The sequence below is a fragment of the Mustela lutreola genome, chromosome 12 (assembly GCF_030435805.1).
Source record: "Mustela lutreola isolate mMusLut2 chromosome 12, mMusLut2.pri, whole genome shotgun sequence".
In the NCBI taxonomy this organism is placed as follows: Eukaryota; Metazoa; Chordata; class Mammalia; order Carnivora; family Mustelidae; genus Mustela; species Mustela lutreola.
Window position 1 is genome coordinate 91,233,167 of NC_081301.1, and position 25,746 is coordinate 91,258,912.

Genomic DNA, 25,746 nt, shown 5'->3' on the forward strand with positions numbered 1-25,746 from the left:
CAGGTTCATGTCCGTTCTAACACAAGTTCAGTGTCACCTGGATGGAGCTGGAAAACCCTGCACAGTGCTGGGGTACCCCGGGGACTGCTCTGTATTCAGTTGAGGGCAGAAAGAAATACATTATTGGTCTGTTGCAAGATTTTTACATAACCTGATCTCTGACACAGTAGCACCAGGTTAGTAAAGAATCCAGTAATTTGGGGATTCTGTAGTCTGCTTGAACATCAGATAATTAGATCACAGTTCTTAAAAGCTTTCAGGTTTGATTTGGTTGGGCTAATGGCCAAAATCTTATCTGTTTATATTTGCCCTTTTAGCTTACATTTTTTCCTAAGTAATGTGAATGTGATGCAAAATCAGCTGCTTTTCAGAGTGTTTAAGTACATGGCTGGGTGAGGCTCAAATTTCTTGCAAGCCCATTTTATATGGCTTGCTAAGTGTCCCTCCTTAATTGAAATAAAGACCGAAATCAAGGGAATGCATGGGAGAGGCTAGTTTGCCCTATTTTTAGAAAACTGTATTAGGAATATGACAGTAGAAAGGTTGAGAGAACAGGGTCACAAAACATCTCTGGGGCACCTGGTTGGCCAGCTGGATTGGTAGAATGTGTTACTCTTGATCTTGAGGTTTTAAGTTTGAGCCGCACATTGTTGGGTATAAAGGTTACTTAATAAAATCTTCCCCCCAAAATCTCCACCATATTACAGAGAGTGTATGAGAAATGCATTCACCCATTCATCATTACCGTTCATGTACTGAGTCCCAGCTCTGCCCCTGGCACTGTGCTAGCCTCGCTCACCACCCCCAGGGATAGGTCGCAGGGAAGTGGATTACAGGAGTACCAGAGGACATACGGAGTTCTCAGGTGCTGCTGTGACTGAACCTGGAGCTCTCCTGAGGAGGGCAGTGGAGATGTCGTCCCTGTGCAGTGGTGTGCGGGGGCGGGGGGAGGCTGGGGTCTCATCACCGCTGTTGTTGAGAACGGCCACTGGATGGTGACAATTCAAAGCAGATTGACTTAAACGAGTTTTACTACCTTTTTTTTTTTTTTTAAGTCATTTTAGAGTAAGAGAGCGTGGGGTTGGGGGAACAGGGGCAGGGAGAGAGGATCTCAGGCAGACTCCCTGCTGAGCACAAATCCCAACATGGGATCCCACAAGCCTTGAGATCATGACCTGAGCCAAAATCCGGTTGGGTGCTTAACCGACGATCCACCCAGGTGCCCAGTGACTTTTATTAATTTTTAACCGCTCTCTGCAGAGAGGAGACCCCTGGTCTGAGCACCCCCAGGACAGGTTGCTCCCAGGGCCCTGTGGGCATCACCCTGGTCATGCACAGCCTCTGGCGAGGGGGTTCATAAGAAGAAAGAGAAACCGGGGAAAAGGGATTATGTCCTTATTTTGTTTTTTACATCTCTTCATCTCATTCCTTCTCATGAGCATTCTTTTTGGCAGTTAGTCATTCTTATCAGCCAGTCCTGGGAGAATGCAGGAGGACAAAATAATCCCGTCTTGAGTAATGGTATGGGCTCTGAAAAATGTGAAGGCACATTCTTCGCTCTTGCTCTTTTTCTCTCACTCTGTATGTAACAGAGGCAGGGTAGCATCTGGAGTGGGGTTTCCAAATTTTTACGATTTGAAAAGTAGAAAAAATTCTGAGAAGGGAGTTTTCTTTCAAATACCAAGCCAAAGATCCATATACTTAAAAAACTTATGTATGTGATAAAAAGGTTTGTCTGTCTCCCTCTTTTTTAGCAGACTCCTGGCATACCTGGGAAGGGGCACCACAAAAGAGGGGTCCTGGAGTGGGAACATTGCCATCCCGCTAGTGCACCCGTTGGGGGAAGGGAGGGAGAAGGTGCAGCAGGACCGGTGTTGAACAGCCTTACAGTCTGAGCACTTCATATCTGCTGTCTGTTCAGCAGGCAACCCTCAGGGATTGCTACCACATCTGTGGGTAAGAAGATGGACACTCAGGGAGAGGAAGTAACTTGCCAGGATCACATATCTGCTGAGCGTGGGGTTGGCTTTGAGCCAAGGTTTACCTGACTGCAGAGGGCACATCTGTTCCCTTATATCTCTGCCTTCCTAGTAGGGCAGCTCACATTCTTGGTTTTCCCTGCAAGAAGCCTTGACAGGTATTATATGATGTTTTCTTATAACTTAGGATAGGTCTTATCAGATCTTAGAGGATGTAACATACCTTAGGTGATGTTTTCCGAGACTGGTTATACTAGAGAAAGTGGAGACTCTTATGTCTTCATAAGATTAACCAAATTTAAATCTCGGAGTTTATTGTCCTTCAGCATGGTTCTGTGGCTCCCCATCCTGTCCCCTCTCCTGCCACTCCCTCTTCTGTACACTTCAGGGAAATAGATTTCTGGTCATTCTTGTGTCATTTTGGTTACTTAGAGGTGGGCTGTCCATCACAGTCTTGGAGTGGCCCTTCCATACCGCTAACCCAGGGGGAGTTGGGCAGACCCATCACCCCTCAGCAGCCTGCCTTTGAATTTTTCATACCAGCTCAGGTGAAGTGTGTGTCTGTGTGTATGCTCGCGTGTAGAAGCAGGCCCCAGACAGTCTCCCCTTGCCCTCCAAGCAGTCTGTCATGTTCAGTACTCATAAGATACCCTTCACACTGCTGATTTATGCTAAAAGTATCCTAATGTTTCTGACAGCTCATGTGTGACATGAATATAATCCATATTTCTTAGAGCAGCTAATCCAAGTGGCTTATTTCCCGATAATGCTGATAGGGCTATATCTCTTGATGTCACAGCCGTTGAGATTCTGATGGTAACATATTGTTTGTGGGTCACTAGTTTTGTCTAAAACAGTAGGTTGGAACAGAGTAGCAAAGGTTAATTAAGTTTGTCCATCAAGATGGGAACAGATATGGATGCCTCTAACACTTTCGGTCCTAAAATCAAAGTTCCCAAATGTGTGATTATAGGCTCATTTTCCTCTCATTTTCAGACGTTCCCCCTCCGCACAACCCCTACCAAAAAGTTTCTTATTTGATCTTGAAGCAGGGAAAACACAGAAGAACTGGTAAAAGCCAAAGATAGTGAGGAGGTCTTTATAATCAGACGTCTTAACTTACAGCGGGTAGGGCGGCTAGGGCTAGTGGAGAAGCTTCCAAGGCGGACTTGCTCTGTTTGTATCCTGATTCTCTGTTTAATCTCTTTATGAGTGGAAGCTGGTCACTTCATCCCCCTGAGCTGTTGGTTCTCCTTATGTTAATGATTATTTCACTGTGAGGACTCCCAGAGAGCAGAGAGGACAGGTCTCTCTAGCATCTCTCAGTGAATTTACTCAATTTTTCTTTCCTTTCCTCCTCTGAAAGTCCATTCGTCCTGTGGTCAAGAAGCAACATTTTCTCGGGGTGCCTGGGTGGCTCAGTGGGTTAAAGTCTCTGCCTTTGGCTCAGGTCATGATCCCAGGGTTCTGGGATCGAACCCCACACCGGGCTCTCTGCTCAGCAGGGAGCCTGCTTCCTCCTCTCTCCCTCTCTCTCTGCCTGCCTCTCTGCCTACTTGCAATCTCTATCTGTCAAATAAATAAAATCTTAAAAAAAAAACAACCATTTTCTCAAGAAAATTACTTTAAGAAAGTCGCCATGAGGGGTGCCTGGGTGGCTCAGTGGGTTGAGGCTTTTGATTTAGGCTCAGATTGTGGTCTCAGGGTCCTGAGATCAAGCGCCGAGTAGGGTTTTCTGTTTGGCGGGGAGCCTGCTTCCTCCTCCCCCCTCTCTCTCTGCCTGCCTCTCTGCTAACTTGTGATCGCTCTCTGTCAAATAAATAAATAAAATCTTAAAAAAGAAAGAAAGTCGCTGTCACAAGCCCCCACCGCCTTGCTGAAGAGGGGTTATAATGATTTCAGAGACTCACCATAATCGCCAAAACGGGGAGTCCTGTGTCGAGAGTTACCAGCCTGGTTCTCAAAATGCAGACTTTCCACGCCCTTTTCCACCAGCTACTTTGCTGAAGCTGTGTTTTCTGTTGGCATTCATGTAAATGCTTTTCTGTCTAGCTCTGGAAAACTTCAAGTGGTTTAGATTTGTGAATCAAAACAGATGGAAATACTGACCCAGGAGTTGGGTAGTCCAGCAGAGATGCGTGGCTTGGGAAGATGAGGGAGGCGCTGGGCTGGCTGTAGCCGAGACTGTGGGCAGGCAGACCAGCACCCCCAGCCCCCTGAAGTGCATCTGAATTTTTCCAGGGTCCAGGAAAGGAACCATTTTATAAAATGGGTTTTTTTCTTGTGGCACCTGTTTTTTGAAAGTCCTTGCTTCCTTTTACCAGATTTATATACCAGTGTCTTTCAAACATTTTAGATAGATCCAGAGTAAGAACTTAATGTTTTATATTGTGATTGAGTTCATGTTTACACATATACACAAACACAAAATGAAACATTTCATACAACAGTTCTCCCTCATACCATAGATAATGAGAGTTCAGATTTTTCTCCTATTTTATTCTATTCAGTTTCATTTGACAGAGACAGAGACAGGGAGAGAGGGAAATAAGCAGGGGGAGTGGAAGAGGGGAAAGCAGACTCCCGACTGAGCAGGGAGCCTGATGCAGGGCTGGATCCCAGGACCCTGGGATCATGACCCGAACTGAAGGCAGCCACTTAAGGACTGAGCCACCCAGGTGCTCCTGTTTTGTTGTTGTTTGTTTTTGTTTTGTTTTGATGCTGATCGCAACCTGCTGAATTAGGTCACTTGCAGTCACAGTGCTGCGTTTTGGAAAATACTGTCTAAGGAGTAAACCCTGTTCTCTCAACACCACAGATGCACATGGTGAAACCAAACAACTGAGCAGCACAAGTTAAAAATTAATTTGGGTTTTTTAAAATGTGGAAATAATCCTATTTAATTGTTTTGTATAAGGACAAGCATAACAGACCAGTGACAATGTGCTTGTCCTGATCCCTGTAGAGTGTCCACTCCTTAAACTGTGTGTGGGAGTGGTGTGGCTCTTCATGCCCTCTCTGGGCACGAGGGAGTCGAGGGAGGCTTACTGTATGTTCTCACAGTCTGTGTTGGTTCTGTATCTCCAGACGACTTGCTTATTGTTCGGTGATGCATCTTGTGGTGCATCTTATGACTATTTTTCCTGTGTTTTGTATCTGCTGCTGTGAATCCAGACCTGACATCGAGCTCCTTTCCTTCCATTCTTTCTGAGAAGGCACACTCACACAGGTTTCATGTTGCATTTGCCTGTCTTGTCCCAGACTTCCTGGAGCTTGGGGAATTGTGGGGTTTCAGGTGTCATAGAGGTGTCATTGCTTAACTGATTGTCCTTCCTGCTCTACTGCGTGGCCGTCCTCTTCCTGTTTTTTCTCCCACCTCCTCTCTGAGGAGCCTCCCTTCTGTTTTTGGTGGGCACATAGCTCTTAGCTTCTTCAGCTGACCCTCCGAGCCAGCCCCTTCCCCTATGGCTCACTGGACAGATCTACCCAGGCTTTGGGGGACTCTCCTGCAAGGGCCCGAGGTGGCACAAGGCCAGTCTCGACGTGCTGTCCCCTTGTCTTCCCCGCACTGAGAAGAGACGTGGAGGGCATCCCAGGAACATGAGCCCCAGAGAGAACGCATGGTGGACACAGCAGAGGAAGTTAAGGCTGGGTTAGAGAAAGCTGACCGCCAGAGGACCCGAGGGACAAGAAGGGAAAAGGGGAAGGACGGGCTGTGTCCCAAGAGTCAGCATTTGCCATGTTGATATTTCAGTCATCTCTGAAATGTGCACATAAGAGCCATCATTTTTAGCTTGTGTATTAAGAAGAATCCTTTCCAGCTGTGATGTGTGGCATCCCAGAGGATGAATGAGGCGTGTGTTTCAGGAGGTGAATGGGCACTTGCCCTTTGGGTAAAGCACATCCGCAGGTGAGGTCTGTGGGCGAGGAAGGCTCACAGTGGGTGGTGAGGGGAGTGTGGGAGCAGGCATCCCATCCAAGGGTTTGAAAAGAAGCTTCTATTAAAGCCGAAGATATCCTTTAATGAGGATGAAAGTCAGCCCCCAGCCTTCACTCCTCACATCACCAGGAGACCTGGAATTCCACAGCGTGTGAAGAGGCCTGCCTTTTTTTCAGAAATACATTTCTGTTCACAAAACCAAAGGTTCATCCCAAATGTGGCTTTTGCGCCTTAAAGAGCTATAAAGCACATGGTACTGCCAAGGTTATCTTCTTACTATTCGTTTTAATATCAGGGTTTGCACTTGGGAATTTTATCCTGTACGGTTCTCCAGAAGGCTGTTTCCTTTCCTAGCCAGCCCTGCTTTGCAGCTGAGCGGGGCTCCGTGAACAGCTGGTCCGTGGTGGGGTCTTAGAGACCCCTCTCAGATGGGGTGGGCTCTTCTCTGCAAGATCACGCTCTTCCCGGCCCGGGTGCCCCCAGACAACCAGGGAACAGTATTTAGGATTTTTTTTTTTTTAAAGGAAGTAGGGTCTTATATTTTTATGTTTTGTTGGGATTTTATTGTAACTATAAAAAAGAGTGACTAAGGTATATAAAAAGAAACCTGTGGTTCAGATTTATTGTGCTGTATGTCCTCAACAGTTTAATAAAAGAAAACCCAAAGCTCTTAGGTGTTCCTCTGGGGTTAATACTAACACCACGCACATTCCCCACCAGCCCAGTTTCTATCTGTGGGTCACACTCTGGTTCAGAGACGTAGAGTGGGTAATAAGATTATAAAACATGTCTCTTGCTTGCCAGCTACCACATGCTAATAGTAATGGGATTCATAATTCACTGGATACTGGGTTTTTAGGTTTTACTTGGTTCGTTTGTTTAATTTAAAGGAACAAAAAAATAAAATCTTGAGAAGAAAACAAGGCTTCCCTGAATAAAGGGGAAAAAATTAGATCCTTTTAGCAGAACTGAACACTGCCTCTAATTTGTGTACAAGTTCTGTCCTCACTTGGCCATTTGAGCCGGAGGTGAGGGGCTGAGCATAAGCAGGGACTAGGGGTGTTTAAAGCAAGTTTTCTCAACCTTGGCACTCTTGAAATGCTGGGTTGGCTAGTTCCTGCTGTGTGGGAGCCATCCTGTGCATCGCATCCCCCTCTGCTCACTAGACGCCCACAGCACACCCTTCCCCGCCCCTCCCCTAGCTGTGACCAGCAGAAGTGTCTCCCCAAGTCACCAGATGTTCCCAGGGGACACACTGCCCCCAGTAAGTACTACTGCTTTCAAGTAAAGCAAGTTTCAAACATTTCCTTGTTTACCCATTTGTCTAATCCCAAAGCAGCCAGGACTGTGGCTTTTGTTTCTTGTTCTTTTTCGGAGGGGTGGGGGCAGTGGTTAGAAGGTAACTAGAAGGGACCTAGCGTTTGAAATCACATTTTGCCATGCCTTTTCCTAAACAAGTCACAATCTGATATTGGCTTCACATTTCAGATACTTACATACATGCTTAGAAATGCTACGGTTGACCCTTGAAAGGAACAGGTATCAACTGCATGAATCCACTTTTATGCGAATTTATTTCCTGGTCAGTATAACACAGTTCTGTAAATGTGTTTTCTTTTCCTTATGTTTTCTTAATAGTGTTTTATCTCCCTAGCTTAGTTCATTCTAAGGATACTCTTTGTGTGTGTTAATTTTACCATGTTATCAGTAAGACTTCAGTCAACAGCAGATTATTTAATAGTTGAATTTTGGGAGCGTCAGCAGTTACATGTGGATTTTCGACTGCATGGGGAGGTTGATGCCCTCCTCTGTCGTTGAAGAGTCAGCTGTGCGTAGAACCATCCTTCGGTCCAGGTGATCGCATGGATGGTTATTTGTGTTATTCTTCACGTTGAATGTGGCTGATGTGATAAATGGCTTCAGCAAATTCGTATTTAAATAACCTCAATTGGAATCTGACCCTTCATATCTTTTTCTTTTCCTCGAAGTCTTTTGTAGCTCAGTGATCTTGGGATTCATTTGAGAAATTCAGTGTTTGAGTTCAAATCCCTCAACTCTTAGTTCTAAATAATCCTTGTTATGTGATGCTTTCTAGAAATAGCAGGAATTAAAGGGAAAAATTAACATGCATGGGTTTGAAATTGTTTAGTTTTTGGTAAGCTTTAGTTTAAGGGAAAAAACTCTATAGTTTATTTGAATCTCTGCAAATACAATACAACTTGAGATTGGCTGCAGTTGACCTGTCAGACTTAACCTTCTGCATTTTTTAGTTAATACTTGGGGTTTCATACTTCTTGGGGGTGTGGGAAATATGTCAGTACATTTGGGTCACTGGCTGTCAATCTTGACATCACATTAGTATTACCTGGGGAATGGATAAAAAAGATGTGGTCCATATATACAATGGAATATTATGCAGCCATCAGAAAGGATGAATGCCCACCATTGCATCCACATGGATGGAACTGGAGGGGATTCTGCTGAGTGAAATAAGTCAGGCAGAGAAAGACAATTATCATATGGTTTCGTTCATATGTGGAACATAAGAAATGGTGCTGAGGATCATAAGGAAAAGAACGGAAAACTAAATGGGAAGAAATCAGAGAGGAGGACAAACCATGAGAGACTCCAGAAAACAAACTGAGGGTTACAGAAGGGAGGGGCGGGGGGATGGGGTGACTGGGTGGTAGTTATTAGGGAGATCACCTATTGGGATGAGCACGGGGTGTTACATGCAACTAATGAATCGCTGAACTCTACAACAAATACTAATGATGTACTATATGCAGTTACCTGGGGAGCTTTGAAATAGCCCAGGGCCAGGCCACCTCCCAGACCACTGAAATCAGATACTCTAGTGGTGGAGCGCAGACCTGAGTGCTGGGTGATCTCCTCCCTTTCCTCCAGTGAGAGTGAAGGTTGTAAACCTGTGTACCTTTTTTATACATAAAGTTTTATTCGAACATAGCCATGCCCATTCATTTACAGATTGTCAAGAGACCTTCAGGCTTGCAAAGCCTAAAATATTTCCTGTTTAGCCTTTTACCAAAAACATTTGCTGATCCCTGCTCTGGACTCATAGTGAACATTATTCAACATTTTGAAAAGAGGCTTTATACAAATTCAGAGTAAAAGAAAAAAAAAAAAATCCAGCATTTTGCAGAGCCTGCAGGTCTCAAAACCTGTCAGTTTACTTGTATACAGAGAACATTGAAAAGCATTTTCCTTGAAGAACTAACTTGCAGATGTCAAACCAGAAGATGTAACCAGCTTAGCACCTGCTGTGGGTGTCGGGGGAAGCCTCACCATTTGTTGTGATGTTGTGTGTGTTAAAGCTGACAGTTGGCTTCTTGCTCAAAGTTCATTACGTAGACTGCAGGGGACTTCAGGGAGGTCTGTAGAGGCAGCAATTGCTCTTTGATTTGAAGAGAGTTGGAGTTTGGTCTTAGATGGTGGCAGACCTCTGAGAAAATTCCTTTAGCTTTGAGGAATCTCCTGTATAAAAGGAAAAATCATGAAAACTTACAGTGATATTTACATGATTTCCATCCTCCCTCCATTCAGGTGGAAAGTTGGCAGTGATAAACAGTGGATCAAAAGAGTTTTTTAGAAGGTCCTTTTTTGGTTGTGGGGCCCTGAAGGTGTGAAGTATGAGAGAAAGGATCATTTACTCTAGTCCCTTGTCACCAGCATGAGGTTTCTGAGCCAGAAGGATCAGCATCTCCTGTGCCAGACTGAGGCCCTACCACACTCTTACTGAATCAGAATCTGCTTAGCCCCAGGCCATTTGCATACATATTAAGAGAGCCCTGGGATGCACTGGTATAACCGATATTGGCTTCTGTGCAGTTAAGTGGTCCCTACCCTCCTCAGTGATTTCATGGCCCTTTAATGGCTCTCCTGACCTGGGGTTCTTCATTATGGGCAGGCAGGTTTTCCCTTTTGGCTACTTCCAAGTATAGCCTGCTCAGCCTCTTACTTAATAAGGATTTATGTGATGATAGGAGATGAAAATGGTGTGATTAAACTGGAAGAGATACCAATTAATATGCTTCAGAGAAACACAGTAGGAAGGATAAAGGGAGCTTGCCAGATAAACTTCAATTGAGAGAAAATAATCAATTGGAATACAGTTGTCTTTGTTTTGCCAAGAAGAAGTAATCAACCCATCAGAGCATTCATTTGTTCTGGGGATCACTTGCGAGGGTTGAAAAAGTACACACAGGCCTGTAGTCATTGGAAAATTGTCCAAAATTTAATATTCGTAGATAATCTTGGGAAAGCCCAGTATGTAAAATTGCCCTGCCAGCCTCTGTCACGTTAGTATGAGTTTCTTAATCAAGTAGCATTATTGGATTGAAAAACACGATTTTGAACTTACTCTTTAATTCACGGACAGAGTTGATTTTTCCTGAACATTCCCTTAAATTGAATTTTTAAACAAAGTTAATACCATTGAAATTTAATTTTTTAAATGTAGTATAAATAGGGGTACCTGAGTGGCTCAGTAGGTTAAAGCCTCTGCCTTCGGCTCAGGTCATGATCCCAAAGTCATGGGATCCAGCCCCGAATCGGACTCTCTGCTCAGCGAGGAGCCTGCTTCCCTTCCTCTCTCTGCCTGCCTCTCTGCCTACTTGTGATATCTGTCTGTCAAATAAATAAATAAAATCTTAAACAAAAATGTAGTATAAATAAATTGAAGTCTAGCTGTTCTTGCTGGGAAGACAGGATCACATCTCAGTGTCTGTACCAGGGGTCATGCAAGAAATAGAACAGCTCCACAACTTTGTGGAAGTGGGTGGGGGAGCTTCTAAGTCTTCGGGTCACATCACCTTACCTTTAAATGAGAGGTCAGGAAGCAATGGAGAGCTGCTCCATACATAAAAGCTTCCCCAGTGTCCCAAAGTCAGAGTCTCATTTGCCAGTCATGTGTCTACATGACTGCAAAGTCAGCCTTCAATGTCTCCCTGCATGTCCTGTTTGCAGAATCCACATCACCTTAGAGGGTCTGGGAAGTGGAGATCCCAGACTTGGGTTTTTTGCTATAGGGAGAGCATGGAAGGGGGTTGGGAAGAGACGTTGAGGACGGTATCGGGCACGTCATTGCACGAATGGCAACAGCTTACCCTTACACAAGCTTTACGTGTTGTCTTTTTTTTTTTTTAATGTTCTTTTTTATATGAACACAGTGAGGTAACCAAAGTGAGATGCCTGTTTTACACGTGAGGGAAAGTGAGGAAGCAAATAACTTGTTTATGGCTAAGTAACTAGACAGAGCTGCAGCAACGTGTTGGCTCCTGGGCCGTGTTGTTCCTCTATTGCTGTGTCCTTTAGTGCTTGTTAACTGAGTATCACGTGACCAAATGGGGCTTCAGGAGTACTCCAGTAAGGACCCCAAGATAGAAAAGTTACCTAAAGGATGCACAGTTAAGAGTTTCTAGGGTCACTGTGCTAGGGGTGGAGTGCATTTTCATGGTTGAAGATAACTTCCAACAGCAATAGTCTGTTCTCTTAGAGTCAGGCAGTTCTTGTAATCATTGTAAAATGCAACTTTGGGCTCAATGTATTCCTTTCTTTTTTCTCAAGCAGATGAAAAACTCAAAACTCGGAGAACCGCCACGCAGTGAGTTCCCAGTACAGGATGCATTCTTACTACCCGCCTCCCTCCTACCTGGGCCAGAGCGTGTCCCAGATCTTCACTTTCGAGGATGGCCCCTCTTACTCAGAAGCCAAAGCCAGTGGTAGGTGTCTGGATGCACAGCTTGGATTGGGGTGGAGGGAAGATGAGGGGCCAATGCTGGGTCCCTGGACTACTCCGAGGTCTTGCAAGTCAGGAGCTTGTGGGAGCTTACCTTGTGACTCCTCTGTGAGCATCCTTTACAGTATCTCGTTAGGGAATGCTTTCGCTTTAATATCACGTCTTTTTGGACTACCTGGAGTGACAAGAATAAAATGAGAGACTCCCATCAGAACCTAAAAAAAATGTATTTTCTGGAGGAGCACTATGAAATACAGGTTCAGAGGAAAATGTGGCTCAAACCCTGATACTTTTGGTGAGGTAATTTCTCTGTATTGAATACTTGTACTGTATTGAAAACTTTTCCATTTCAAAATTGAAGGCATATTCATCTTTTGGGGGAGGAAATGAAATAACTTAATAAAACATTTTTGAATACAATAGATCTCGGAGTTTATGCAGTAGCAATGCAAATAACTCTGATGTAATAGCTTTAAAATAAAAAATGGCTGTTTAATGAACCAAAGCGTTTTGAAATACACAATTCCTCACCTTCAGTTTTAACCTTCTGCCAAGCATTTACACTGTGGTGATGGGCAGGTCTTTTATGACTGCTGTGTTTGTAGGCCCCGTTTTTAAATTCTTTATATTTAAGCTTTATCTTTTGATCAAGGAAAGTGAGAAGATTACAGTCAAGGCTGTAAGTAAGAATCAGGGTAATAGTGTGTGACCTGCTAGTAAACCAACAGTTGGCCCTTGGCCTGTGCCAAATAAGAAGAGGTTTGTTCTCTGAGTAAGTTTACACTGTACGGAGAACTTGTTTCTTTGTAAAGCAGGCGTTGAGACGACGAGAATCAAAACCATGCTTTGATTTCCAAATTCAGAATAAGAAAGTCTAAAAAAAGCTGGGCAAGTTATGCTTTATATGCCGTACTGAAGTGAAATAGAGGATTTCATTGATGCAGAGCGTAGAGGACAAGGGAACGGATCCGTTGGAACTGAAGAGGGGCTGAAGCACCTGTTACTGACTGCACTTTGACTTTCATTAATGACCATTTATTGTCAGGAATGGACAAGCACAGCTCCGTGTGATAAATATTCATACCACAGAACATATGCCGATGTGGTCCTTCTTTCACACTCTGTTTGATTCTATATATTTATCTGGCTTTTAAGCTCTTTAGGGACAGAGAACACATCTTAGTTACCTTTTTACCTGTTATGATGCCTTTTATTTGTTATTTATTGTTTGAGCGAATGAATGAATGAGTTATTTTTTAAGTGAGCTTGCTACTCTGTAGAGAAACACCAGCCTAGAAGGTCAGGACCCTAACCCATTGTCTGTGGAGTTAGTGCTGATTGTAGCGATGAAGCAGTTAAGGAAACATTTGTTCATACAGAAAATTAGGAGTGAAACTTTCTTTCGGGAAGAAATTGGCTAAGCTTCTTGTTCCAGGAATAATGGAATATTTCCAGAAGCACTCACATTCTTGAGAGAAAGGTGTAAATTCAGAGCAGGGCAGTAAGATAAAAAGATAAGAGGAAATTTATTAGAGCAGAAAGGAACAGATATAAGAGGAGCAGGAGGCATTTGAATTTATGGCAGGAAAGGCTCAGAAGAAAAGAGGTTACAGTCCAGGACAGAAAGGACCGGCTGCACCAGTGCTCACCAGGAAAGACAGGGCGAATAGCAGTGAGGATTTCTTACATTTTCGCTGGTGATACGTGTGTTTGAAAGCATGAGGAGGCCTCAGTCATACCCTCTTGGTGCCCCTCTCCCTCACTACTAGCCTCCTACCTGAGGGAGTTAGCTAGGAAGAGCTGTTAGTGGAACTCTATCATGTCTACTTTCGAATTGCCATGGAAAAGGAGAATGTGGATAAATAGAAAATCCAAATAGCTAATTATTTAAAGAAATGTGGCTTTATGACTTCCAAATGCATGGTGGGGCTTCTATGGTACGTGGAGTGTTCACAGAGCAAGGGGGACGGGAAGAGGAGGTTGTGTTTGCGGATCAAAGGGACACCTCCGGGGTCCTCTCTTGGAGCATTGGATCCTCCGTTTTATCATTAGCATTGACACAAGTAGGCAGTTGGGGACAGCAGAGGCCCTTGTGTTGAGTAGGGCTGAGGCTGATGGCAGGGCTCAGTGGGTAGGGAGAGCAGTATATTCATCTGTGACAAGGTGACAGGCTGGCCAGTAACCAGTTGCATTTATCACTTCCATCAGGTTTGGGTTGAGCTCCTTGGGTTGGTTGTGTTTTAATAAATAAATTATGATTGGAAGATCTAAGTGGGGACTTACAAGTAATTTGAAAAACAGTGTTTTTTCCATAGGCTTAATGTTTTCTTTAAAGTGTAAATTTGTCCATTAAATCAGTATTTCTTCACTTTCTTTTAAGAGAAGTTTAACCTGTCTTTACCAAGTAAAGAAAGGAGTCCTGGTTCAAAGTCTACCTCTGCTTTTGCTGAAGATGGCAACATGCAAATAGAATGTCATAGGGATTCCAGGGAAAGTTCCTTTTGCTGTGTCACTACTGCTTAATGTTCTCCTTGGTAAAGAGGCTAGGAGGCATTTCCTCCCCCTTCCATATCCTGAAAAGTATCAGGAAGTAGATTAGAGAGACAAGGAGGCCCAGGCATGTAGCACTCCATAGAACATTGCAAGTACTGTGGCTTTTATTTCAAGTGACATGAGAAGCCATTGCAGGCTTTCCAGCAAAGGGGCAGCCGGGGAGACATGTCTGTCCTGTGCATTTGGAAGCTCACTCTGGCTGCTGTGTGAGACCAGACTGTAGGAATGCAGGGTAGAGGCAGGGAGTCCAGTAGAAGGCACTGAGTAATCGTTGAAAAAGGTGGCAGTGACCTAGGGAGGGTAGGAGTGTGCTGGTGCTGACAGGCGGTTTAATTCTAAATCTGCTTTGAAGGTAGAACCAACATGATTTGCTGATGGATTTGGGATGTACCAGTAAGAGAGAAGTGAGGGGATGACTATAGTTTTTAACCTCACCAAGTAGAAAATTGGAGTTTCTGTTTATTGAGGTAAAGAAGACCATGGTGGGATGGGCCTGGTTTGTGGGAATTAGGAGTAGTTTGCACATGAAGTTTGAGGTGTTCGAGAGTCCTCAAGTGGATCATCAAATAGGAATGGATGTGTAAATTCTGTTTCAAATTGAGAGGAGACATCCTTGTCAGAAATAAAAACTCGGGCGCCTGGGTGGCTCAGTGGGTTAAGCCGCTGCCTTCGGCTCAGGTCGTGATCTCAGGGTCCTGGGATCGAGTCCCGCATCGGGCTCTCTCCTCGGCAGGGAGCCTGCTTCCTCCTCTCTCTCTCTGCCTGCCTCTCTGCCTACTTGTGATCTCTCTCTGTTAAATGAATAAATAAATCTTTAAAAAAAAAAAAAAAAAAAAGAAATAAAAACTCAAGGGTCCTGTGCATAGATGTTAGTTGAAGCCAGTCTGGTGAGAGCCCCTGGAGAGTTGAGTGTAGATGGTGGAGAATGAAGGACCGAAGATTGAACCCCAAGGCCCTCTGGGGTCTGGACTTGTGTCGTAGTTGAGGAGGACCAGCAAAGGTTAAAGTGATGAGGAGCGGCTGGCAGGTAGGAGGAGAGCTAATGGGGCATGTTGTCTTGCACGCTGAGCAAAGAAAACATTTCAGTGAACATAGCCAAAGAAGCTGATAGGTCAGGTGAGAAGAGGGATGGAATCAACCACCGACTAGGTATGTATGGTAGGAATGATGGAGGAATCTGGACAGGTGGCCATTTGGGTGCGGACGGGGGAGTGAAAGCCTGACTACGTTTGGGCGTGCGCGGGAGAGAAGATAGGGACCGGGGCACAGACACTTCTTTACGGAGTTTTGCTGTAAGGGGGCATCATGAAATGGGGCAGCAGCTGGAGGGGAGCCAAATTCAAGGAAGATCTTTTCCTCTTTTTCAAAGAAAGAAGATAGTGCAGTAGGTTTGTATGCTGACGGGAGTGGTCCAGTAGAGGGAAGGTTTGCCCCACCGGCTGTGTGGGGCAGGGGCCACCATCGTCAGGGACACTAGTGGGGTGCTGAGTAAGCAAGACTAGTCAGGGTCCAGGCAGCGGGCCCCGGCATGGGGGCATGTGGGTGCTTCATTAGTGGTCTAAGAGGAAGTGAGTAAAGGAACTAAACATAAAGGAAAACTTACTAACAGTTCGACACCATAATTTAAGGTCTATTGAATCTAATTCGAAAATTGGGGTTTGAATATTTTTTTTGTCTTTCATTTTTCTAGGAATTCATTTTTTTATCATGGTAAAATCCACCTGTCATAAGATGAACCATTAACCATTTTAAGTGTACAGTTAAGCAGCACTCAGACCTTTGCAGTGTTGGGCAACCATGACCTTTACCTAGTTCAAAGGCATTTTCATCACCCCAAAAGGAAACTGCGTACCTAAGCAGTCACTCCCTACTCTCCTTTCCCCCAGCCCCTGACAACCACTGATTTGCTTTCTGTCTTAATGGACTTGCCTATTGTGGATGTTTTATGTGAATGGAGTCCTGTAATATGTGGCCTTTTGTGACTGGCTTCTTTCACTGAGCATAACTCAGGTTTTTGAACTTCCTCCAGGTTGTAGCAAGTATTAGTACCGGACTCCTTTTTATGGCCCACTAAGATTCCATTGTTGTGGATAAACCAAACATCTTGCTTTTTTGTTCTTCAGTCAATAAATATTTATGTTATTTGAACCTTTTATTAGCTATTGTGAATAGCTATGCTGTGAACTTCCATGTTCTCCATTGGGAGGGCTGTGCTCAATTCTTCTGTGAGCATACCAGCAGCAGAATTGCAGGGTTGTATGGTAATTCTGTGTTTAACTTTTTGAGGAACTACCAGACTATTCTCTGTAGTGCCTGCACCATTATACGTTCCTGCCAGTGTGTGAGGGCCATCTCATCTTACTTACCATTTTTTAGCCATCTCATCTTATTTACCATTTTTTAAATTATGATTCTAGTAATTGACATTTGTTGTATCTTATGAAAGTATGAGACCTTGGTGGATTGGAAACAAAAAAATTCTAGGAGTGCCTGGCTGACCCATTGGATAGAGCATTGCAACTCTCGATCTTGGAGTTGTGGGTTCAAGCTCCATGTTGGATGTAGAGATTACTTAAACATAAGTCTTAAAATTTTAAGCAAAACAAAGCAGGTCCCTCCCCATAGATAGCTTGAGAAGCACTGATTCTAGTATACGCGCAGAAGGTTAGCTTACACATGATTCTGGCCTCTTCATAGTAACAGATGCCCGTGGTTCACAAAGTGGTGGTCTGAGCACCCTAGAAATGAGGCTCCTGCACTCGGGATAAAGAGGGGCATCTCCACAGCCATGCCCCTGTGTTAACAGATACACTCACGTTCATGGGTGGGCGGCATTTCATGTCACAAACAAGCATCTTTCTCTGCATATTGAATTCTTGCATAGAAGTTCTTGGAGGGTACGTGGCTGGCCAGCCCCTGGGAAAAGGTTTCAATTTAAAATGAGAAAGACAAGCATCTTTTGATCTTTTCGTCTCTTTATCCTACAGTCTCAGTTTGAACGTTAGAGCTGCTGCAGCCAGTTTCTTTGCCGTCTTTGGCCCTTTCCAGCACGGATAGAGCGGCAGGCCCCTGTGCAAACTCATCCTCCCTTTCTTGCTAGAAGCCAGAAGCTAGAAGCTAGAAGCCAGCGTCTGAGGTGCTCGTTATGTATTATGAGCTATTCCTGTATTATTCATTTAGCACACGTAGGATGTCTGCAGCTCCAAGAAGCAGGGTACAGAGCATTTATGTAGAAGCAGGGTACAGAGCATTTATGTTTTCTCCAAAGGTCAGATGGCCCAAGTCGGGGGAAGGGTCTCTCTGAGTCGAAGGGCCTGTGCTCTTTCTGTGATGTCTGGGCAGCTTGCAGAAGCATTTGTGTTCCCAAACTTGGCTTTCCGAATCCATGCAACATTAGCAATTTTGTAGCCCAGTGAATCTGGAAGTGCCTGATTTCACTGAGGGCCTATGCTAACCCCCTCCTTCGCCCTCCCCGCAATTGCCACGACTAAATGGCTAAGCTTTCCCTCCATGGAATGGATTTGCTTCATGCCGCATATGGGATTCTAGTGAAAGACCATGCATCTAGTTTTGCAGATGAGAACAGTAGGCACGCACTCCCTGTTGGAAGCACCCACAGGTCTCCCTCGCTCACAGTCCGGGAGGCCAGAACTGCCCTTTGGTGAGGTGAGGTGACCTTCTGCCAGCGCCCATGGCTGGGGTGGTAGAAGCATTCTGTGCTTAGCATTGTAATGGAGCCACCGCTCGGCGACTGTGTAGCCCTGGGAGTACAAGACCCTTACTTTTGTCACCCCTTAACACAGGGTGAGGAGGTAGATGTTGTGAGGGTGAAATCATGTCCCATACGGAAACAAGCTCTATAAATCACCAAATATGGCAAGAGATGGGAAAATACTGTACATACTTCCACCATTCCTTTCTGTAAGGGGTGTGTTGACATTTCAGGCAGTTCTTCTTGTCAGGGAGAAAGATGTTCTGGAAATGTTTTAGAGTCCTGCTCAGACAGGAAGGAGAGCAGACCAAAGAATCTGAGGGCTCGCTTTTTTGTGTATATTCTCTGAAGCATATGGCAAGCCTACAGGGGAGAAAAACACTGACCTTTTTCTTCTGCTGCTTTAAGGAAAGCTGAATATGTTTTATGCAACATTTATAGAATGTTGAGTTTAAACTTCTCTTTAGGCGATGATTTGAGGGAGGTCAGACTCTTCAGGAAATGGGTTGAATTTCAAAGAAAAGCACCTGACTGCTAAACCTGTCTTCCTTAGTGACCTTGTTATTTTCAGGTGCAGCTTTTATTTCTTTATTTTTTTTTATTTTTAGAGAGAAAGAGTGGGCGCGCTTGCATATGTACTAGTTGGGGGAGGGGCAGAGGGAGAAGCAGGCTCCCCGCTGAGCAGGGAGCCTGATATGGGACTCGATTCCAGGACCCTGGGATCATGACTTGAGCCGAAGGCAGCCACTTAACCGACTGAGCCACCCAGGTGCCCTCAGCTCCAGCTTTGAACAGAGAGGTAAGTGGGGGATTCTTTGGCCATGACCATGGAGGCTAGTGCTCGCAAGGCGATGGGTCCCACCCCAGGAGAGGAGCTCCGGCTCAGATCCCCAGCACTGGGCCTGACTATAACATGCTCGCTTCCAGCCTCACTTCTGTTATCTGGAAAGTTGAAAGAAAATAACAGCCTTACCTATTACATTTGGGTCAAAAATTTTTTTACATAAAAGCTATGTAAAAAAGCCATGGCAGAAGTTGTCAACTCCCTTATTTCCATATGAAGACCTGCCACCATGTCTTACACATCTTTCTCTTCCTGCCAGTGCCTGGCAGGGGGCTGTGCAAATGACACCACAGTCGTTAAGGATGGCCTGTTTTTAGCCCTCCAGGGGCCCTGTTTGAAACTAATCATATGTGTATTGGGATTTTGAAATTAGTTAGACATTGTGGTCTTCTGAGTGAGGAAGTTGAAGTGTAATCATTTTAAGCATATAATCACAGGCGGCCGTGGAGGTATATTTTTACTATATTACATGCGGTGTGTTTGCTAAGTAAAGCAGAGGGAATGAGGGAAGAGGAGTGTGGAAGGACACCAGCAGGTCCCCTCGTGGCTGAAGAACAGCACTGAAGGAGAGCTGAAATGCCGTTTGACGAGAACACACAGATTTCCCTGGTTTCTTCAGACCTTTCTCTCCCTCCATGAGAACAGCACCGCACAAGGCAAACTGTGGGAAGACTGAGACTGGTTGGGCCCCTAGCATGCCTTGTATGTAAAACACTGCCCTTCGACAAGACCACCACCAGTCTGGAAAGAGCGAGCACTGCCCAGGGACCCACGTGAGGGCTGTCAGACTCACATAAGGAAGAGGTTCACGTGTGCGGCCCTTCTGCGAGAGTCATCGAGCTGTGGTCTGACACGCAGGGTGGGAATCATGTTCATTCAGCTTTGTCCCTTGCCAGGTGCCAGGGGCACTCATCCTGCCATGTTCCCAGAGGGCTCCCGGGATGGTCTGTGGTTCTTAGATGAATAAGAAACCTTAGATCCTTCCTGCTGTGCCTCACTGGCCCAGAGTCTAGAGTTCAGTAAAACAGGCATGGAAATAAAGCAGACATGGGCAGACATAGGCTACGACCTCCAGGCTACTGCATATCCTGGATCCATATTGGAATCAGAATATTCCATATATTCCCTTTGGAAAACTCAAATTTTAAAGACTTCCTTCTTTGCATATACTAGTTTTCGACAAATAACACAGCCCTATGAGCAAGGTCAAGAGGGGCTTCCTTACTAAGCACACTAACCAGAGAGGCTGGGGCAGGGTGGGGAGGTTTCAGGCAGAGCGCAGTGACATCTCTGAGCCTTATTGCTAGTGCTGGGGAACAGGAGCCAGCATAGGAACTCAGGTCTCCAAACCACTCCCCTGGGCATTCTTTTTGCTGGTGTATCCTTGATTTCTCTTCCCTCCCTTCCTTTTCCTCTCCTCACAAGCAGGTGGCTCTTACAGCATCTGTAGGACAAGGTTCTGTGCACTCAGTGGGGATAACTCATTTAGTTCTTAATAGTAGTATAATTACCCCATTTTATGGATGAGAACACTAAGGCACAGAGACAATGAGAGGAGAAAGGTCCCCATTTCTGAGAGGCAGAGAGAGAAAATGAGGCCCAGTGATGCCTTACTTAGCTTGTCTAAGGCCTTACTGGGCAACAGTCTGGCATTCCTGTGTGTGAAATATTTTCAAGGAAATGATGGCTGTGATTGGGGTTTGGGTTCTATCTGCTGAGTGTGAAGATATACATGTGATATTAACTCTTCTGTAATGATAAAATTCTAGAAACTACTTCTTTAGCATATGCGTCATGTAGAAATACCTCTTCTAAGGGTACCTTTCTATAGTGTGTTGGTGTCACAGAAAAAGCAAAAACAAAAAAAACCCTGAAAAGCAGCCTTGAAAAAAACCCATCAGCTTATCAGGCGTGGTATTTACAGTGCTCTTCCCAAAGCTCAATATAAACTTCAGAATATCTTTATGACTTAACACAGAGAAGTCAAGTTTTAATTTTGTGGCTATATGTGCATTTCTTTGTGTTTAACAGGAGAGAGTGTTAATATATGATGAAGGCAGACATTAGAAAATTAAATAACTTAATTTTAGTTAATAAATAATTAAATAAATTAAAGAGTTACCAGCTTGGAAATTATAAGTGTAGATAGAAACAAAATCAACTATTTCCCTATAGTTGTTTTTATTTTCTGTGGCTATTCTGTGTTATTTTTTTTTTTTTAAAGATTTTATTTATTTATTCGACAGAGAGAGATCACAGTAGGCAGAGAGGCAGGCAGAGAGAGGGGAAGGGAAGGAAGCAGGCTCCCTGCTGAGCAGAGAGCCCGATGTGGGACTCGATCCCAGGACCCTGAGATCATGACCTGAGCCGAAGGCAGAGGCTTAACCCACTGAGCCACCCAGGCACCCCTATTCTGTGTTATTTTAAAATTAAGGTCAGGGGGGCCTGGGTGGCTCAGTCAGTTAAGTGTCTGACTTCGTGATTTCAGCTCAGATCATGATCCCAGGGTCGTGAGATCGGGCCCCGTGTCGGGTTCCATGTTCAGTGGAGAGTCTGCTTAAGGATTCTTTCTCCCTCTGCCCCTCACTGCTCCCCACCCCCCAAATAAATAAATCCTTAAAAAATGAAAAAAAAATTAGGATGAATAAAAGGCCTGTTTGTTTTCTCCAGATAATTTTTAAGGCAGTATTTTACGTTCTGCCTAGTCTGTCATTGGCTTATTATGAGGTTGCTTATACATCTTTAACCTGTTCTTGAAAAACTCAAGGCCTTTGCAACGGTTTTCCTTTGGGCTAAAGAAGACTGTCTAGAGCAGCACACAGAGTGTTAGCTCTGGAAACCACACTTCGGGGAGTTCCTCCATGTCCTGATGTAACGAAGTTGCACACAGTTACAGGGGGTCAGTGCTTCCTTGGGGGCGCTTGTGCTGATCTTATCTCACTGGAGTTCAGGGGTGATGTCTGGTCCCCAGCCTGCCGGATCAGCGCAGGGAACCTGAACTTTTGTGAGCACGTCACACAGTGAGTTTGCCGATTCTGTTACTTATTGAGAGACCACTTCCATTTCTAATTCCTAAAGAGGCAGTGTCCACACAGGCATTAACTTGGAGGTGGCAGTGGCCACTCTGGTTGGAGCAATGTATGTCCTCATGCAGGAGGTTTCCTCATCTTGGTCGGGATCCACTGGGCCTCGGCCATGCTCTTCGGGCGCAATAGACTCAACTCAGGAGTTTATTTTCCTTCCTCGGCTCCTCAGAGGCCCGGCCCTGGCCAAGTACAACTTGAATAACCTTCAGGAGAGCTGTGCTGTCCTTCTGTCGGCCGCTGTCTTTGAAAATTGCCTCCAGAGTTAGTGAGCAGGAACAGTTAAGATTTACAAACAATGATGAAGCTTGTCATGCATCTTTCACCATCCATCATCCAGGTGCCGTGCCTGGGCGGTGAAGTGTTCTTCATAAAAACCAGCTCAGTGTGAAATACACCTCGCCGCAATGTTTACTGCTCTGAAGCTCGTCCGCGGCCCTTTATAGTAAATCCAGATTGCGCCGTGACATTACAGTATATCACTGCCCAGCGCGGTGGGGTTTACACTGGGAATGAGTGCAGTGCACACCAGATGAGGTGTCCAAATTGAGTTATGTCAGAATTTGGCTGTTATATGGGGATAGCTTTTGTTTTCTGAACACTGAAAGTTAGCTTTATATGTATTTATATACGGGCATATACTTCCCACCTTGCACATATACATGGGTACACCGTATATGCTGAGGTCAGCTTCCAGCCGGGCTTCAGCTGTGAAGAATGGCGACTGGCATTTATGTACTGCCCAACGGTGGTTCATTGAAATCAGTGCAACCGGCCTCTTTGGGGGGAACTAGAGCGGATGGTTATTTCATCGTAGGAGTGGGTTTGCTTCTGCTCCATGTGCAGTGGTCATTTTTACTGTCCTTTCTTGCAAATCCAGGGAACCCTCTCTCCCGGGATTGTTGTGGTGCGTGGGAACGATCCCTGTGATATAGGGCAAGCGAAGAAACCTGGCAGGACCATCCCACCCGCTGTCGAGCGCCTCGCCTGTCAGCAGAGCGGATGCACTTAGGGAGGTCTCTGAAGTCAGTTGCTTATTTATTGTTTTTTCAGTGGGTATCAAAATCCAGGTGCTGCCTCTGTTATCTTGAAAGATGCTGCTTCCAAGAAAAGATTTATGGTGTTTTAACTTAAATCTGCAAAATAAAAGAGCACACTGAATTTATTGCATGATCAGGGTTTATTTACATTCACCCCAAAAGTGCTGATATTAAAAATGAGCTCCATAAAAAATAATATTCAGGCCCTGCAGCCCCACAGTCATCTTCTTAACACTTATTTTTAAATCCTCTCTTCAGTGTAGCAGGGAAGTTAGGAGAACCATTTGGTGGCCTTTTCGTATCTGGTGGTACAATGAATCCGGGGTCTCTCCCCCATTTACACCAAGTCTAGGGCAGGGCATCCCCCACTTGAAACACAGGGGCACACAGCCCTCCTGTCATTGCCCTCTGCTCTTTTTCTGGCTGTTCCCTCTTAGTTGCAATGTCTTCTTACTGGAGATTGATTAACGGTGCCACTTCCCAGCTTCCTGGAGCAGCACAGGACACAAATGCAGGCTTATGGTGCTGGCCTCTAGAGGTGGGACAGGGGCCAGAAGCCTTCCATTGGCTCCGCTGCCAGGGCAGGGAGCGAAGGGCCCTGAGTTGGCCCAATGCGCCCGTTCTGGGAGGGCTGCGCCATCAGACACGAGATGGCCAGCGAGAGTTCGATTTCAGATAAAACCTCAAACAACTATTTCCATATAATTATGTCCACAGCATCTTATTATTATAAAAATTATTTATCTGGTCTGAAATTCAAATTGTAGCGTCCTGTGTTTTTATTTGGAAATATGGCGATTTTATACTCCATTCGAGTCTTCTCTGAACGACAATTTTAAGGCCTTGGGGTAAAAGACAAAAACAAAATGTGGACAGAGGACAGCAATACTTTCTGGAAGCATACTCAGCAGTTTTAAGGAGTTGCTTCATTTGTGTTTCTGTCAAAATCATAACAATAGGGGGGCGCCTGGGTGGCTCAGTGTGTTAAAGCCGCTGCCTTCAGCTCAGGTCATGATCCCAAAGTCCTGGGATCAAGCCCCACATCAGGCTCTCTGCTCAGCAGGGTGCCTGCTTCCTCTTCTCTGCCTGCCTCTCTGCCTACTTGTGATCTTTGTCTGTCAAATAAATAAATAAAATCTTTAAAAAAAAATCATACAATAAGCAGGCTGATGATGCTTAGAGCGGTTTCTTACTTTGGTTAAAGCCTCTCATGGCTTTCTCAGTGTTTCTTCCTCCGTTTGGATAATTCATGGGTCCACACATTTCTTTTTTCATGTTTTATGGGTTAGATCCATTAATACAGCAGCAAATAAAATTTAACCCACTACTGCTCAGAATCAAAATGGAAATTTATACTCTCTGTGCATTTGGTTCAGTTCTGTCCTACAACTTCTCCAGACAGAACAGTGACTCTGGAAACTCTCAGCAGGACCGGGTCCTCTCAGGCCCCATCCTGAACCCCCACCAGGATGGAAGCTGAGGGCTCGGTCAGTACACAGGTACCAAACTGGAGAGCCAGTGGACCTGGCGTCATGCCTAGGATATGAATATGGCAGGGAGCGTGGGAATGTCAGCAGATCCTGGAGACTCATGCTTTTCCCTTCGTGTCCACAGACAACAGGCTTCCCTCTCTGTGCTGTGGAAGGCATAGCCATGTGCCCGGCTATCTTGCTCTTACGTAGGTCTTGGTCGTGGTCTTTTTGTAACCCAAGGGAAAGGTAGTCTTCTTCAGTTAGAGAAACCAGGGTTACAGCCAAACTGTGTGGGCGGATACACAGTCCTGTCGGGGCATGTTTTGCCTTTGTTACTTACATGCTTAGAGAGGTGGCCTGGGGCTTGATTTGTTTGTTTGCTTATAACAGCTTTATTGATACATAGTTCACACACCATAAAATTCATCTCCTTAAAGCATACAGTTCAGTGGTTTTTAGTATATTGACAGAATTGTGCAACCATCACCACAGCCTAATCCCAGAAATGTTTCCATTGTCCCAAAAGGGTTCCCCATATGCAGTCACTCCTCCTCTGCCCCTCCTTCCCAGCCCCTGAACGCTACCGTTCTATTTTCTGTCTCTGTGGATTGGCCCCTTCTAGACATTTCATAGACATGGAATCCTATGTGACCGTTCATGTCTGGCTTTTTTCCCTTAGTAGTACATTTTTGAGGTTCATCCACATTGTCCCATGCAACCGTGCTTCATTCCTTTCTGTGGCAAAATAATACTCCATCATGTGGAAGGGTTGGGTTTATTTTGACTGGAAAATTATTGCAAGGCCCAACAAAAACTGTGGAACCACAAGATTCTCAAGGTGAAATATGTGTGTAATTTTATTTTAGTAAATCTTCAGTCTTCCATCTCGACACATGAATTCCTGTAGCGAGTAGCGCCTGCTACCGTGTGGAAGGAGAGGAGCTCATGTGCACAGACATTGAACAAGCAGGGCTGTGCGGTTTTCCTGTTCTGTGCTAACATTATTTACATTATTCTGCTAGGGCTGCCGTAGCAGAGCACACACTGGGCGGCTTAAGTAGCACATTGATTTTCTCACAGTTCCGGAGGTTAGAAGCCCCAGGTCAAGGTGCGGTTGGGGGTAGAGCCACTGCCTCATTGTGACCTCACATAGCCTTTCTCTGGGGGCAGAATCAGAAAGAGAAAGAGCTTTCATCTCCCTTGCCTTTCTTCTTCTTTTTTAAGGTTTATTCATTTGCGAGAGAGCGCGAGTGCATGTGTGAATGTGTGAGAGGGTGTGCGTGAGTCGAGGGAAGGGGCAGAGGGACAGAAGCCCAAGCAGACTCCCCACTGAGCACAGAGGCCTTACTGGGGCTCAACTTTTGA

The 25,746-nt window shown here is 45.0% G+C and overlaps 1 protein-coding gene across 1 annotated transcript in view; it reads left to right on the forward strand.

Moving 5' to 3' along the window:
• The window catches only part of DMRT1 (doublesex and mab-3 related transcription factor 1), a 107,365-nt gene that overhangs the window by 51,607 nt on the left and 30,012 nt on the right, over positions 1-25,746 (forward strand). The window contains exon 4 of the mRNA XM_059142250.1: positions 11,520-11,660. Within this exon, the coding sequence (XP_058998233.1) occupies positions 11,520-11,660 (141 nt within the window). The remainder of the gene's footprint in view (positions 1-11,519; positions 11,661-25,746) is intronic.